The 15,221-nt window shown below is 47.3% G+C and overlaps 1 protein-coding gene across 11 annotated transcripts in view; it reads left to right on the top strand.

Annotated features, from left to right (window-relative positions):
* Positions 1-9,730, top strand: part of DNMT3B (DNA methyltransferase 3 beta) — a 42,122-nt gene extending 32,392 nt beyond the window's left edge. For 7 of the 11 annotated variants that reach the window (XM_045084074.1, XM_045084075.1, XM_045084070.1 and 4 more), the window contains 8 exons: positions 19-103; positions 1,092-1,237; positions 1,704-1,794; positions 2,094-2,242; positions 2,961-3,046; positions 5,627-5,696; positions 6,429-6,547; positions 8,104-9,730. In XM_045084074.1, coding sequence (XP_044940009.1) covers positions 19-103; positions 1,092-1,237; positions 1,704-1,794; positions 2,094-2,242; positions 2,961-3,046; positions 5,627-5,696; positions 6,429-6,547; positions 8,104-8,245 — 888 coding nt within the window. In that variant the 3' untranslated portion in view covers positions 8,246-9,730. The remainder of the gene's footprint in view (positions 1-18; positions 104-1,091; positions 1,238-1,703; positions 1,795-2,093; positions 2,243-2,960; positions 3,047-5,626; positions 5,697-6,428; positions 6,548-8,103) is intronic. The other 4 variants (XM_045084072.1, XM_045084076.1, XM_045084073.1 and 1 more) reach the window with 2 other exon arrangements.
* The last annotated feature ends 5,491 nt before the right edge of the window (positions 9,731-15,221 follow it).

Raw genomic sequence — 15,221 nt, forward strand, 5'->3', positions numbered from 1 at the left:
CCTTCTTTAACCTGGCAGGAAGCCCCCAAGTTATACCCTGCGATTCCCGCAGCCCGAAGGCGGCCCATTCGAGTCTTGTCCCTGTTTGATGGAATTGCAACAGGTGAGTTTGGAGTTTATCTAGGGATGCTCACCTGCTCTAGGTGTCCTGTCATCAGTGCCAAGAAAGATCCCTGGGATGACCTGTTGGTCACGTCGAGAACACCACGGGCTCCTTGTTTCTCTCCTCAAACCTCTCTACCATTTCACCTACTGGGCCTCCTTTGGGCCTTTTTAAGGGCAGGTATATCTTAGCCGGGTTGGCATTATTTATTATGTGCAGGTATCTTAGAAAATGATTTTTCTGTTCCATAAAGTTGCATCTGTTGGAGCTGAATTGGGCAGGTCCTCATACCTCCTCTCTTGGTTCTCTCCTATTTCTCTCAGCTTGCCCAGGGCCCAAGGAAGCATGGCAGGCCAGCGCGTACGCTGCCTCTGGGGGACGTGTCTGATCAAACTCCATGAATCCAAAAAGCTGCCCTATGATGTATTGTCAGTAACATCTCTATGCCCATAGCAGGGAGCGGTAGAAATGAGCTGTTTGCATCATTTGTACTTAAATGTGTGTACTTTGGTGTCCAGAATCTGAAATCATTGACAGCTTTTAATGACTCCCCTAGGTCATTACTTTGTGGTCCCCAACTCTTCTTGGGTCTTCAAGACTATCTGTATTGGTGCAGATCATGCCTAGTGGAACTGGGCCTGGCCTCTGCCACCAGGCCTTGAGGTGTTTTCTAAACATGGTTTTGGTGCAGATTCCTGTCTGTGTGTCTGTGTTTGACTGTACTAGGTGGTAGGTTCTGGGGCCCCAGTTATGTGCCTGTCCCATTTCAGTAGGTCCTATGGTGGGCTGTGCCACTTACTATGTATTTCATATTCATGAAAGTCAACATCCAGGGAGATTGGTGTAGCCAGCGTGTGGTCTCTGTGGCATCCGCGTGGGTTCCCTCGAGGACCATCGTGTCCTTGCTGGAGATGGTTTAGAATCACTGGAAGGAGGGTGCCCGGGGAGGACAACTCTGATGCACTTCCTGTCCCCTGACACCCTATAGGGTACTTGGTCCTCAAAGAACTGGGCATCAAAGTGGAGAAGTACGTCGCGTCTGAGGTGTGCGAAGAATCCATTGCTGTTGGAACTGTGAAGCATGAGGGGAACATCAAATATGTGAATGACGTCAGGAACATCACGAAGAGAAATGTGAGGGCAGCCTGCACCCCTGTTGGGCTCTGCCCTACCCACCACCCCTTCTTCCTCCATGCCGTCAGCCTCACACATCCTCATGCCCACGTAGCCCCCTTCACAGGGCCCAGGGCCCAGGGCCCAGGGTCCTGGTAGAAGAGTGAACCAGGGATTGCATTGAGCTGTGGTGCCAAGACCCACAAGTTGGCAAATCATTCAAAATGATTTAGGTCTTTGGAAATCTGGGGCATTGGGTTGTCTTGGGTGAGAAGTGGATTTGGGAGACTTAACTGATGAAGTGAGATTCTAGGAGTGTTTTCTTTTTTTCTTCGCAGTAGGGTTCACACCAGACATGGATATTGAACCCATAACCCTGAGATTTAAAGTTGTGTGCTCGACCAACTAAACCAGCCACGCAACCTAGAAAACCCTAGGGTTTTCTCATCCCCAACTCCCACTGAGAGTGACTATTTTTCTCTCACAGATTGAAGAATGGGGCCCCTTTGACTTGGTGATTGGTGGAAGCCCATGCAATGATCTCTCCAATGTGAACCCTGCCAGGAAAGGCCTGTATGGTGAGCATCCCTAAGAGCTATCCCTCTGTCACCTCAATGCTGAGAAGGACTGGTCTCAGGAGGAACTATTGTCTGGCCAACCTTATGTACGTTGTATGTCCTCTCCTCAGAGATAGTATAGTAATGAATTACTGCCCTGCTGATGCCTGTGTCCTTAGTCCTTCCAGAGGAGTGCAGGTTGAAGGGGGCTGTATGGTGTCGGCTATAGTCAGGCAATCACTGGGAGCCCAGTGGTGTCCGTGTGGACGGGTGGGCTGAGGAATTTGAACCTGCCTCTGCCATCTTCTTTTGTGGCTTAGAGGGCACAGGCCGCCTCTTCTTTGAGTTCTACCACCTGCTGAACTATACACGTCCCAAGGAGGGGGACGACCGGCCCTTCTTCTGGATGTTTGAGAACGTGGTAGCCATGAAGGTTGGCGACAAGAGGGACATCTCTCGTTTCCTGGAGGTGAGGGCATCTTGGGTCCGGATTGTTGAGACATCATGGAGGGAACACCCTGTTGGCATTGGGGATTGGTTGGGTGTTTCTGCTCTTGGGAGCAAGCCTGGGTTCCTAGTAGAGGACACGGCGAAATCCAAAACTAATGGAGTCATGTGGGTGATTCTTTTTTAGTGCATGGAAAATATTTGATCTCTAACCTCACCTAGACCCCTGAAGTCAGATGATGACATCATCTACTTTGGGGTCTCAGGAGATTTGACTAAACTGTTTACTCCAGGGAGTTTTTTTTCATCCCTGTTCTGAGAACTGCTACTTTAGGGCTACAGTTGCTTCATTATGAAACATTATCATCAAGCATTCTAGTAAATGCTTTTTATACACTTGATTTTATTCAAAACTCTGCCTCTTACATTCTGTAGGAGAGGTTATAGAACTGGCTAGTTTCCTCATTCTTTGTGAACCTGGCAAAATGGTGACAAAAGTTGCGTTTTGTTAGCTCTGCATTCCTGCAGCCAGGAACCCCCAGCTTGGCAGATGCCAATTTTGAGCTGCCTTTCCTGCCAGAGTTCTTGATGGGGAATTGGTCTGTCTGCTGGCTGGCAGGAACCAGCTGGGGTGGTGGTGGTGAGGGGCCTGTCACCTACCCAGGTCAGATCCCACTCCAGCTGGCTTCCACTTGAGTTGTGATGTAGGCTCCCAGCGGCTGTCCACCCTCTCTCTGCAGTGTAACCCAGTGATGATTGATGCCATCAAAGTGTCTGCTGCTCACAGGGCCCGCTACTTTTGGGGCAACCTGCCTGGAATGAACAGGTAACAAGGGGCTCAAGGTGGGACAGTTAACAGCCAAGTTAAGTATAACTAATGATGTGAGACCGAACTGTGAACTCTTGTGATTCAGAGACCCATTCAGACCTTCTAGAAAGCACTGGCTCTGCTGAGAAGTGCCCCCACCTGGGATTTAGACCAATCCCTTGTGCCATGTTTGAAGCTTTTTTGGGAAGCATGGCACCGACCTAGAAATCTGAGGCTGGGATTAGTCTCCTGACTTATTCCCACTCTGCCCGTGGGACAGGTTCTTAAAAAGGGCCTGGTGCTGAAACAGTCCGGACAGAGTGCTGATGCTTCCGTATCCTACCTCTTCAGTTACTATTGTGTTGGGAGATGCAAGTCCGTGTGGTTAGACCATGTGAGCCCTGGTGACGAGCCCCATGGCGACCAAACCAATGGCAGAGCTGAGATAACCTGTCCCCTTGGATTTCCTTAACCAGGAGCTTTTCCCAACTTTATTAGTCTTTTCATGTTGAAAGCCACAGAGTAAGTGGCTTTGCTGAAGATTCATTATCTCCTCCATGTGGTTTCCAGGGGAACAACCTGCTAATTAAGATAGAAAATATGATGGTATTATGACATCCAAGACTTGCAAATTGCGAGTTAAGCTTAAAAATTTTTTTTTTCTTTTAGAAGAAAGTGCTGGAAGCATAATAACTTTTCAGGCATTTAGCAAAGTGTGAACAGAGGGGAGAAGTTGCTAGAATAGATAGTAGGATTTATGTTGGGTATGTTGCATTTTTATTTGGCTAATTAGCCAGTGAAATGGAAAATGTTCATGTCAGGATGAAGGGGGCTCTTCGCTCTGCAGTCGAGCTCTCCCACTGTGCCAGGCATTGCTGTATGTGCTGCCAGTATAGTGCTGAACACATTAGATGTCAGTCTTGGCTCTGGAGTTGATGTGCTAATGGGGGATGGGTAGCAAAGACGGTACACTTCATGGTCCTGGCTGGAGGTGGGGGCATTGGAGGAATTGATGGGGAAGCTGCTTATTCTGGCAGGGCCTTTAAGGGAAGGAATGGAGCCATGCAGTTGACTGAGGGAAGAATGAACATTCCAGCAGAAGGAATAGGGAAAGGGTCTATGGCGAACAGTGAATTGGAAGAGCAGCTCAGAGAATGGTGTTGCAGAGTGGCCCAGAGTGGCAGGGACAATAAGGCAGAGGCCTTGAGTATGGGCCAAATTGTGTGGCACTTGAGAGTCCTTGCATGGGAATGCATGAGATACATCTCAGGTTCGTGTTCATTGTTCATAGGAGGATAGACAATAGCAGGATGAGGGCAGCAGTGGGGAGACCAGTGAGGGTGGGTTTTCAGCGGAGGACCCCAGAAGGCACCCTACATAACATTCATACTCAGCACAATGCAAGCGTGGGTCCCTGGGGGCTTGGCAGCTCATGAATTCTATGGAACTTAGCAGGAGGGATCAGATTGTAGGTAATGTCAGGGTAGGAGTAACAGGATTTGCTGAGGTCTTGAATGTAGACTATCTGATGAAAGTCGTCAGCATCGCCTCCAGAGCATTTTGCCTGAGTTATTAGGGGCTATAGCTGGGCGCTGCAGGCTCAAGGATGGGTGACCCAACCATCACGGGATCACAGACCTAAATACGGCTGTCTGACCCAGTGCCTAGGTTGTGCCTAGGTCTCATTCCTACAGTCAGCACACTTAGGGCTGTGCTCTGTCCCCCAACTCCTTTGGGTTCATGGAAGAGTCAAGATTGGGGTTTGGCAGGCATTTAGTCTGGAAGGTAAGGTCAGGAAAATCTCATAGAATCTAGGGAAATGGTTTGGGTGATTCAGTGGCCTCTCTTTTGGGCATCATTAGTTCTTAATCTGATTTCCCTTTGGTCTTGAATTTCCTTACACAGGGGTTTCTGTGGTGGTCATCATCTCAATACATTCAGACTTTTTGCTGACTTTTCTCCTCTGGAACGCTTAACCACTCAAGTTCTAGCCCTTTGCCTTCTCAGGCATCTGTCTGCCTCTCTGCATTTGCAGGTTTCAATAGTGAAAGTGATAAGGATTATTGTTATCATCAACCATCTCCTGTCCTTAACCTGTACCTCTGGTCAGCCCTTAAACTGCCCAGAGGCTGCCTCACCAGCCATATGCCACCAGATCATGGATTTCATGTGCTGGTAGCAGCAGGTAGATCGCAAAGACCTAATCCAAGCTCCTGAGGCCCAGAGAGGCAGCCTGGCTTGCTTGGGTCACTCGGCCAGTGAGCAGTGGGGCCCGACTGGTAGGGACTCCGGACTAGGAGTGTGCTTTCCTTCACCCTATTCTCTTTGCAAGAAGGTTCTGAGTAATAGTAAAATTTGAGAAGGGGGAGCTTTTCCTCCTGGACATTGGGCTGCCCCCTCAAGGGGCTAGTCTGTCCCTGGCTTTGGTATAGTTTTGTGTTCTTGCCAGGCTCATTTCTTACCAGGTAATTCTAACAAGGTCACTGCCAGAAGACATTTTGCAGTCTTTGTCCCTCACTCGTTCCCACCTTGGGAAGTGCTTAGCCGAGGCCTCTTTATAGTTGGTAGAAGAAAGTAACGGGTTTTGGATGTCCCCAGGCCCGTGATAGCATCAAAGAATGATAAACTCGAGCTACAGGACTGCTTGGAGTTCAATAGGACAGCAAAGGTAAGATGTGCTAACAAATGGTCTCTGGATATGCACTTGGTGACCTCCAAGCAAGGACTTGACCTTGGTGTTCAGTTTGTTCCTACCCCTCCTCCCCACAATTCCCTGGTGTTGGGCCTCTTTCCCCACTTAATTGTTCTGTCCCATCTTACAGCAAAGGCACAGAGTAGGAGAGGTTCTTGTTGCACAAATAAGCACTATGAGAAAAGCTGACTAGACTTTCCAGTTGCAGATGCAGAACTTCATAGAGACACAGATAACTGCAACTCCTTTTCCCAGTAACAAATGAGTAATTTTACTTTTGCCACAAAAGTTATGTACTATTAAAATTATATGAAGACGTCTATAAACTTACGTTTATATCAGGCTAGGTTCCATTCATTCAAAATCCAGGGGCCATCCTCACAATCTGGGTGGATTTTTAACTTTTGCTTAATCCTGCCCGATGAATAACTTGTGTTTTCTTGGCCCCATGTGATTCATTTATGGTCACTTTTTTATCTGTTGTTCTCTGTGAGGCTGGTCCTTCCTCTTCATTAACTTCTTGGTGTTCGTGGGAAGCACAAAATGTTCTCACTTCCAGCTCTCCTTTTCTCATTCCCTCTGTGAGCCTGCCTCCCTTTCTTCCCCCGCCTGCCCTCCCTCCTCCATCTTCCCTAGGTGCTTAAGAGCTTTGACTTGACCTAGACCCTCCAACCCGTGCTCACTCCATGATGTCGTTTTGTTCTCCAGTTAAAGAAAGTACAGACAATAACCACCAAGTCGAACTCGATCAGACAGGGGAAAAATCAACTTTTCCCTGTTGTCATGAATGGCAAAGAAGATGTTTTGTGGTGCACTGAGCTAGAAAGGTGAGCAGGGCTGCACGTGAAGAGGGAAATCTCACAGGCAGAGAGAAAGGGGAAGAACTTGTGGTGAAGGCACACAGCATAAATGGGCAGGTGTTAGCCTTAATTCTGCATGGTCTCACTGACTTATGTTAGTGGGGCTGGGAGTAATACTTTTTCAGACTTAGTGCTGAGTTTCCTGATAGAAATGGCAGAAGGGTGGTGGTGGTGAGCTGTCTGAAACATGATGTCATTAGACCACACCATCTCTGTTTCTGCTGTGCTGCCCTGGCATTTTACGTGCCCTAGCCTGCTAGGCCTCCAGGGCATATGAGGAACCAGGTAAAGAAAACCCCACTGACTTCCCATTGGCCTTTTCTCAGGAGATTCCCTCTACCAGGTTGCTGGTCTAAAGCTGGTTCCTACTTAGCCAAAAAGCCTGTAGTCGTCTTCCATTTATTTGGCTAAGTTGGTAGTTTAATTGTTTTGCCTCAGAACCAGCTGTTGGATTTCAGTTCTTTTTTCCTTCCTGTTTTCTTATTGTTAGAAATGAAGAGAGGGCTATGAATATTCCGCTTTACATTTTTGGCTGCGTCTCAAAGGATTTGATAGAGTACTTTCATTCCAGATACTTCAGTCCTGCAACTGGTTTTATATCTTTAACAATAGTTAACTTCTGACCCATTGAAAGAAGCTGTTGGATAACCTTGCACATTCATCTTATGGGTTATTCTGTATATTGAGACCTAAGCCTTACATGCTGGGCTGGCCCTGTGATACTAGGTGAGTGCCTAGTGGAGTGGGTGCCCACTTACAGGCACTGAATAGGCCCAAGTTGTTCCATCTTTGGCATGTTTCTTAACACCCATTCAGCCATTGGCCCATTGGTGTACTTTTTAGTATTAGATTGTAACCCCAGGAAAGACTGAGGTTTTCCCTCAGACTGGTATATCTTAAGCCTCTTAACAGGCCCGGTAGAATCCCATAGAGGAAGCTCTTGGTATATTTAGTTGCCATCTGCCATTAAGTCCAGCTTGGCCCTTGATCTAACAACTGGCTTTTAAGAGGGAAAGAAAATGCAAAACATTTTGGTGTTCTTAGGTTAATTAGCTGAGCATCTGATGATCCATTTCTGCCAGTGTCCTTATTTCTCAAGGAAATTCCCTTTCCTCCTCTTGCGGTTTGAAGGCAGGTACATGTCTGTCTGCTTGCTGTCTGGCTTCCTTGGCATTCATTCATTCACTCACTTAGTCACATGGGCAAGGTCCACTGAGCACCAGCTATGTCAGGAGCGCAGTGCTAGTGCTTGGGGATGCACGCAGCAGACCTCCTCCTAGAGGAACCGTGCCCTCTGTGAGGGCACCATTATTCGTGTTCTGAAGAACCGGTTGATCTGACCTTGAGGGTGAACGAGGACTCATGGGAAGGCCTGGTTGGCCTGATGGAAAGTATGGGACACAGGGCAGAAAGAGCAGTGCCATGCTGTTCATGTGAGACTGACTCTGAGGCAGTAAGCATACTGGAAGGGGCGCTTCTGACTTCCTTCTTTTTATTGTGCCCATCCCCCACCCACCCACCAGGATCTTCGGCTTTCCTGTACACTACACGGATGTGTCCAACATGGGCCGTGGTGCCCGCCAGAAGCTGCTTGGGAGGTCCTGGAGTGTGCCTGTCATCCGACACCTCTTCGCCCCCCTGAAGGACTACTTTGCCTGTGAATAGCCCTCCCAGGCACCCTGAGCCCAGGAGCACTGGGGCTTGTTGGGTAGAGCCAGCACCCAGTAGGTACAGCCCACGCTCTACCCTTCCCCTGCTTAGCATTGTGGGGTCACGCCACACAACCTTGGCAGGAGCAGAGCCACGTGACCCCCTCCTGGCAAGGGGAGTCTAAGGTGCTGCCACCTCCTTCTGCACAATTCAGATCCAGCCGCTAGGAGCGGCCAAACACGGTGCTCATTTTGTCTTCTCTGAAAACTTTTTTAAAACTTGAAGTGTAGGTAGTAAGATGGCTTTTTTTTCCCTCCTGGTTTACTGCTCAGAGAAACAATGGCTAAAGTACCAAAACCACAGTGCCGACAGCTCTCCAATACTCAGGTTAATGCTGAAAAATCACCCAAGACAGTTACTGGTAAGGCTTTGATATATATATTTTTTTTTAAATCATATGTAGCTCCTTATTTCCAGGAGCACGCAGTGGTAGACATGTAGCTGAGGGACATTTTAAGGGCCCTGGGTGTGTTTTTTCTCTAGGGCTAGCAGAAGAGGAAAGGATGCCTCTCTGTCTTGAATTTTACCCAGCACATTCCCTTGGCCTCAGTGTAAAGGGCTGGGACCTGCTGTCAGGGTCCATGTAGAGTATTTTCTACAATGATGATGATGTCAGCAGGGATGACCTCATCATCACATTCAGGGCTATTCCCCGCCCCCCTCCCCCAACAACAAACCCAAGGGGACAGCCACCCTTCACTAAATCCCCTCTAGGTGACTGCAATAGAACCCTCCAGGTTGCTCAGGAAGGGGTGGGCTGGGTTATCTGCTGCTGTGTACCATGCAGACAGGTATGGCTTTGTTCCTCTCCCTTTGTCTGCCCCGTGTGAAGGGAGCAAAGGAGGAGGCTTAGGGAAGGCATCCCCTTCCCCCCGGAATGCACCCTCCGGACTACTCTGCAGGCACAGGTCCCCAAATGAGAAGTAGAATGCCCCGAAACCTCACCTCAGCCTTTTCCTAAACTGAGCAGCGGTGACAGCTGGGGCAGAAGCACATTCCCCGCCCTTTCCCCTCATCTCAGAGATTGCAGGGGGAAAACTGCAATAAAAAAGCTCAATCTTCCCTCCAGAGATTTTAAAGTCCTTTTGTATCCCATGAGAAGTTTTTAGTGGGGGACGGGAGGTCGGGCAAGCTGCATTTCAGAAATGCTGTCGTAATGGTTTTTAACAACTTTTACTCTTCTTACTGGTGCTATTTTGTAGAATCAGGAACAACATTGACAGGTTTTGGTGGGAATTTTTTATACACTTTTTTTTTAAATCACAGACTTATATTTTTATGTTTTTAACATTTTCATAAATTTTTTTTTGTAACTGGAGCCACATAACAAGTATGGGGGAAAATTGTGCCTTGTTTCAACAGTTTTGCTAATTTTTAGGCTGAAAGATGACAGATGCCTAGAGTTTACCTTATGTTGAATTAAAATCAGTATTTCTCTAACAGTCTGGTGTCCCTTCTTTCCAGGTCAGATGGTTGGGGATGTTGGAGAGGGCCTGGTGAAGTGGAAAGGTGGGAGTTCAAGTTGGTCATTGGTTCATGCAGCAAGCACACAGTGCAGGAAATACTGGTGTGATCCTGTGAAGTGATCTAGAACACTGGTCCCCAAACTCCGGTGTACCAGCTTCCTCTGTGAGGCTCATTAAAGTGGAGGTTTCTGGGCCCCAACTTGAGTTTCTCATTGAAACTTGTGTAAAACCCAAGAATTCTGTGCTGCTGGGCTAGTGAGTCAGTTTCTAAACCTTGGTTCTCAAAACAAGGGACTGGAGCTTTTCAGTTCATGTAAAGGCTTAAGGTTTGGGACAGCCACCTGACAATGCTCTTGAGCTGATCCAGATTGTTGATGACTCAAGAATCCCAAGGCTGTTTTCCCCAGTTCTTCATGCCTGTGGATGCCCTTGCATCTGGTTGCCTTGCTCCCAAGTTGTCCTGTCTCTGTCCAGTAACTGGACTGGCTGGGGTGGGCCCCATGATTCCAGCCTAGCTGCTTGTGGCCACAGCTCTTTGGAGTGTGTACCCATTGCTCTACAGTTTACCTGGTCCATTTAGCCTTGTGTCCCAATCCCCCCAGCCCATCCTGCCATAGTCCCATCACTAGATCTAGCTTTTGGTCAGGGACCAGGACCCAGTGACGATCCCCCATGCGTCTCCACTCATTTTGGTCACCTGGAGCCTCTCAGTCCCTTCAAATGGAAGAAAGGCTCTCATTCTGGCCACTGCCACGGCACTAGTTATGTGGCTTACCAAGGTAAATGTTGGAGAGGTGGATGAGAAGTGTTGTGTGTGAGTCACCATGGTGAGACCTTCAGCAATTATCAAGTGGCCTGGCACTTCTCTGAGGTGTTGGGGCCCCAGGGGCCTCTGCTGCCCTATTAAGCCACCTTGTATACAGTGCTGCACAGAATACCAGCACAGGATGAGACAAAATAAACAGCCCCGACCTCGAAACCCCAAGGGCGCAGGTGGACTGCCCCTGCAGGTGAGGGGGTCTTGGGTTGGCCCAGTCTGTCTAGACAGCTTGCCTATGGCAGGGTGGGGGCGGGCTTTGGAGGGGCAGCTCTTTGTGCAAGATGGGGGTTCTGTTTGCATCTGCATGATGCCAGGCACAATGGCAAGGGGAGGATGTGAAGAACATTCTGATTTTGGGTTTGGAGTTAGACCTTGTGTTGGTCATGTGTTGGCCCTTTTTGAAGCAGTCTTCAGTTGCCTGGGGCTCTAGCCAGGAAGATTGCATCTCTAACAGGTAAGGACTATAAATCTTACCTTACCCCTAGGGCTGCTGTGAAGGTTCAAGGGCATGATATGTGCATGCAGTAAGCCCTTACAGGACCTGGATGGCATGGTGATAACAAAAGCCATTATTAGTCAATACAGTGTTAATGCCTGGGTATTGGTAGTGGTGGTGACCTCCAATAATTATTTATATTTAATAAAACCTTAAAAAGGAAGGGCAGGGCAGTAACCTCCCCGGTGTTTCCCAGAAGCTGGGCTGATGACGCCAACTGTAGTGACCATAGTATTTGATGTGTTCCTCACTGCCTGCCCACAACATCATCTTGTGGTCCCCTGGTCCTTGTTAGGGAGAGAAGATGGGGGTGGTTTTGGCATCTGCCACCCCAAAGACCTGCTGAAAGGGATCTTGCAGGGACTGGTTCACAGCTGTTTGGTGGCGGGGTAAGTGCCCACTAGACACGGTCCCTTACCTGACCTCAGTCCCTTGGGTTTTCCAGCCAACTGCTGCTTGAATGAGAACTGTTCAATCCCTGCACATGGTCCTTGATGACTGCAGTGTGACCAGGTGTCTACCCTGTCTTCGCGCACTCCTAACTTGTGACCTTGGGGTTGCTCCCTGTACTCCCGAGTGCCTTAGTTTGACAAAGTGTGAAACGGGTGATGATAACCTTGCAGGGTTGATTGTGGATCGAATGATCAAGGCATGTGAGGCATGTGGGAGAGTGCTTGTGGGTAGGAAGCATTGGGTAAAGGGCAGCTGCTTTGTTACGGTTGGAGAAGCTTCCTAGCAACCCCAAAGTGAGGCCTTGATTGCTCTGATGACCCGGAAGGGAACAAAGACTCAGAGAGGTCCCATAACTGACCCAAGGCCACACAGCCAGAGGTGAAGGAGTTGGAGTCTGTTCTGTGAAGCCACAGTGGCCTGCTATTTCTTCTTGGTCCCACCGGCACCTGTTTATTTTTGGTGTGTGTGTTTTGTTTGTTTTGCTGGAGTTCGAAATCACCTGCTATGCTTGGCAGCCCGGAGTACAATTTGCCCACCTTCCTTGCTGCTTTCTCTGATTACCTTCTTCCAGCCTACCTCCTCTAACCCTTTCTTCCCTCCTATCTGCTTTTGCTCCTCTCTTCCTTCTTTCTGTTTAACTGTACTGATTCCTTTAAATTTTGTGTAAAATTTCAGATATACAGAAAAGTTGCAAGAAAAGTACAAAGAATTCCTAAATACCTATCACCCAGATTCCTCAAGTGCTGTTTTGCGTGTTTTGTCATCCTCTCTACATTGTTTTTGTCTGAATCATTCAAGAGTAAGTTGCAGAGATGATCTCTCTTTACCCTTAAATCCTTCAGTGTGTATTTCCTAAAAAAACAGAACATTTTCTTACATAATCACAGTGCATTTTTTCAGTATCCGGAAATGAACAGTCACTTACTTCCTTACCTAATCTATAGGCCTTATTTAGATTTTGCCAGTTGCTGCAAAACTCTGGTCTGGTATCCATTCCAGAACCACACACTTCACTTGTTATTTTTTATTTTTAAAACTTAGTTGTGGGGGGTGCTTGGGTGGCTCAGAGGGTTAAGCCTCTGCTTTCAGCGCAGGTCGTTATCTCAGGGTCCTGGGATCGAGCGCCGCATCGGGCTCTCTGCTCGGTGAGAGTCTGCTTCCTCCTCTCTCTCTCTCTGCCTGCCTCTCTGCCTACTTGTGATCTCTGTCTATCAAATAAATAAATAAAATCTTAAAAAAAAAATAAAACTTAGTTGTGAAACATACAAACAGAGCTGTGCATAGATCTTGGTATTTCAGACCTTATAAGCACCTGTGCTCTGTGAGCTTGGGTTCATCCTGCGGTCTCAGCATTGCAGAAAGGAAACAGAGGCTGGTATTACTGGAGCTGGTGATTGCTTACTCTGAGTCTTTGCCCATGCTATTCTCTGCCTCCTCGCCAGACTTCAGTTCTCGCCTCTTCCAGGGAAGCCTTCTTTGCCTCTAGGCAGGATTAGGAGCCATTCCCTAATCTGAGTCCCCCTTCCCTGTACATATTTGAGTACAAAACACTCTGTATTAAAATTTATTTTTATAGTTCTCTTCCCCTTGAGCTTGTGAGGTCCCTAAGGCACCTGAGACCTCCCAATACCATTTTTTTGTTCAGTAAACTTGTCATGCATTTGCAAAACCTAGGCCTGGAAGTCTTAGTATTTGTTTTGTTTTTGGAGAGGGGATTCACAATGTCTACCTGTGTTAATGATACCACGTCCATGTTAACACAGTTGGTTAAAAGACACTATTGAAGTCCCCATAGCTCTTTGTCTTTCTGGGTAGATACTTTTTTTTTCTTATCACTCTCTGGCCTTTTGCAGTCAAGGCTGAATCTGACCCAGATAATCTTGACTACTCCCCTCCTGAGGGAGGAAAGTAGACTTTAAGCAGGTCACATGCCCCTTTCTCATCTTTTTGGGAGCAGATCCTGAGAGGGAAATGAGTTTTATTTTGGAGGTGGTTGCTCAGAATACTTTGGTAATGACCTATGTTCCCAGAATCGGGTCCAAACTCTAGCCTGTCAGTTGAGGCCCTTCTTGACTTGTCTATCCTCCACATTAATGCTCTCCACCAACCAAAGTCACCTTTAGGTAATGCTGACAACTAATTGAAGTTCATGAAATACTAACAATCAGAAGAGACTCAGGAACCACTGACATTTACTGAGAGCATCTACATACAGTGTGCTAGAAGTCATCTAAGACAATTACACACATCTCGTGATTCTCTTAGCAGGGTCAGAATTTGAACCCAGACCTGCTGGCTTTGTTACTTATGAAATTCACTTAGCCTGCCGGAAACTTCATGTCTTTGTGCTTAAAATGGAGGTAATTCACGTTGCTCCATAGCACTTGTGAATGTTTTTACTCAATTACCCATGCTTCCTGTCAGTACCCTATGATGCCAGCATTACCATTATTGCTGTAATCATTAGGCTACTGGACTCTTTGCTGTATCCTCTGGTTTGCCCTTTCCTATTCCAAATCTTTTTTTTTTTTTTTTTTTTTTAAAGATTTTATTTGTCAGGACACAACTGGGGGGCAGTGGCAGGCAGAGGGAGAAGCATGCTCCCTGCTGAGCAAGGAGTCCCATGCAAACTTGATCCCAGTACCCTAGGAACATAATCTGAGCCAAAGGCAGACGGTTAACTGACTCAGTCACCCAGGCGTCCCTCCTACTTCCAATCTTTTGCTAGGTTAACATTTCATCTTTAGAGCAAGTATCACCTCTAGGAGCCTTCCCAAACTGCTTGGGTAAGGTCAGGGTCCTTGTGATGTACTCTTGGAGTGCTGAATTTCGGGAAGACAACTGGTAGTTCTGGTGGTTAAAAAATTGAAATACCTCCAGACCATCGATAAAACAGCTCTTGCCCCAGCTCCCTGCAGGTTTTGGCGATTAATTGGTAAGACTTGACCCAGAAGGAGGCTTCCAGGACCCTACTTCATTCAGTGTTAGGTGCTGTCACCTTTGCCACACATAGCTCCTGACTAGCACCCAAGTCTGGTTTGTGATTAAACAGTGATTTGAGCCATTGGTCTTGTCCTCTGCCTCCCCTCCCAGATAGGAAACTTATTTATTTTTAATTATTATTATTATTATCTTAAAGAATTTTTAATTTAACTTTCATGAATAAATGATATCTAGACAAAAACCCAGCTCAAAACAATCGGTCATCTTCTGTGATGCTGTCTATTGACCTCTTTGAGCCTCAGCTTACTTTTCTGTAAAGTAGGTTTAATTCATTCTTTCAGCAAGTCAGGCACTGGGACACTGGACGTAGAAGATCCTTACTTCTGTGGAACTTAAGGAAAGGCAGACAGTAAAGGCATAAAAGAACAAACAAGATTTCACAAGTACTAAGGAAAATAAACGGATGACGCGATTACAGGGTCAGTACAGACTGGTCACAGAATGTATCTCTGAGGCCGTTCCTTAGAGTGCCTATCAATTATCTTTATTATCAGATAACCTACTTTAAAAAATTTTTATTTATTTATTTATTTGACACAGAGAGAGATCATAAGTAGGCAGAAAGGCAGGCAGAGAGAGAGGGGGAAGCAGGCTCCCCGCTGAGCAGAGAGCCCGATGTGGGGCTCGATCCCACGACTCCAAGACCATGACCTGAGCCCAAGTTAGAGGCTTAACCCTCTGAGCTACCCAGGC

Source organism: Mustela putorius, unplaced genomic scaffold, assembly GCF_011764305.1.
Source record: "Mustela putorius furo isolate JIRA1106 unplaced genomic scaffold, ASM1176430v1.1 tig00000743_pilon_pilon_pilon, whole genome shotgun sequence".
NCBI classification, from domain to species: domain Eukaryota; kingdom Metazoa; phylum Chordata; class Mammalia; order Carnivora; family Mustelidae; genus Mustela; species Mustela putorius.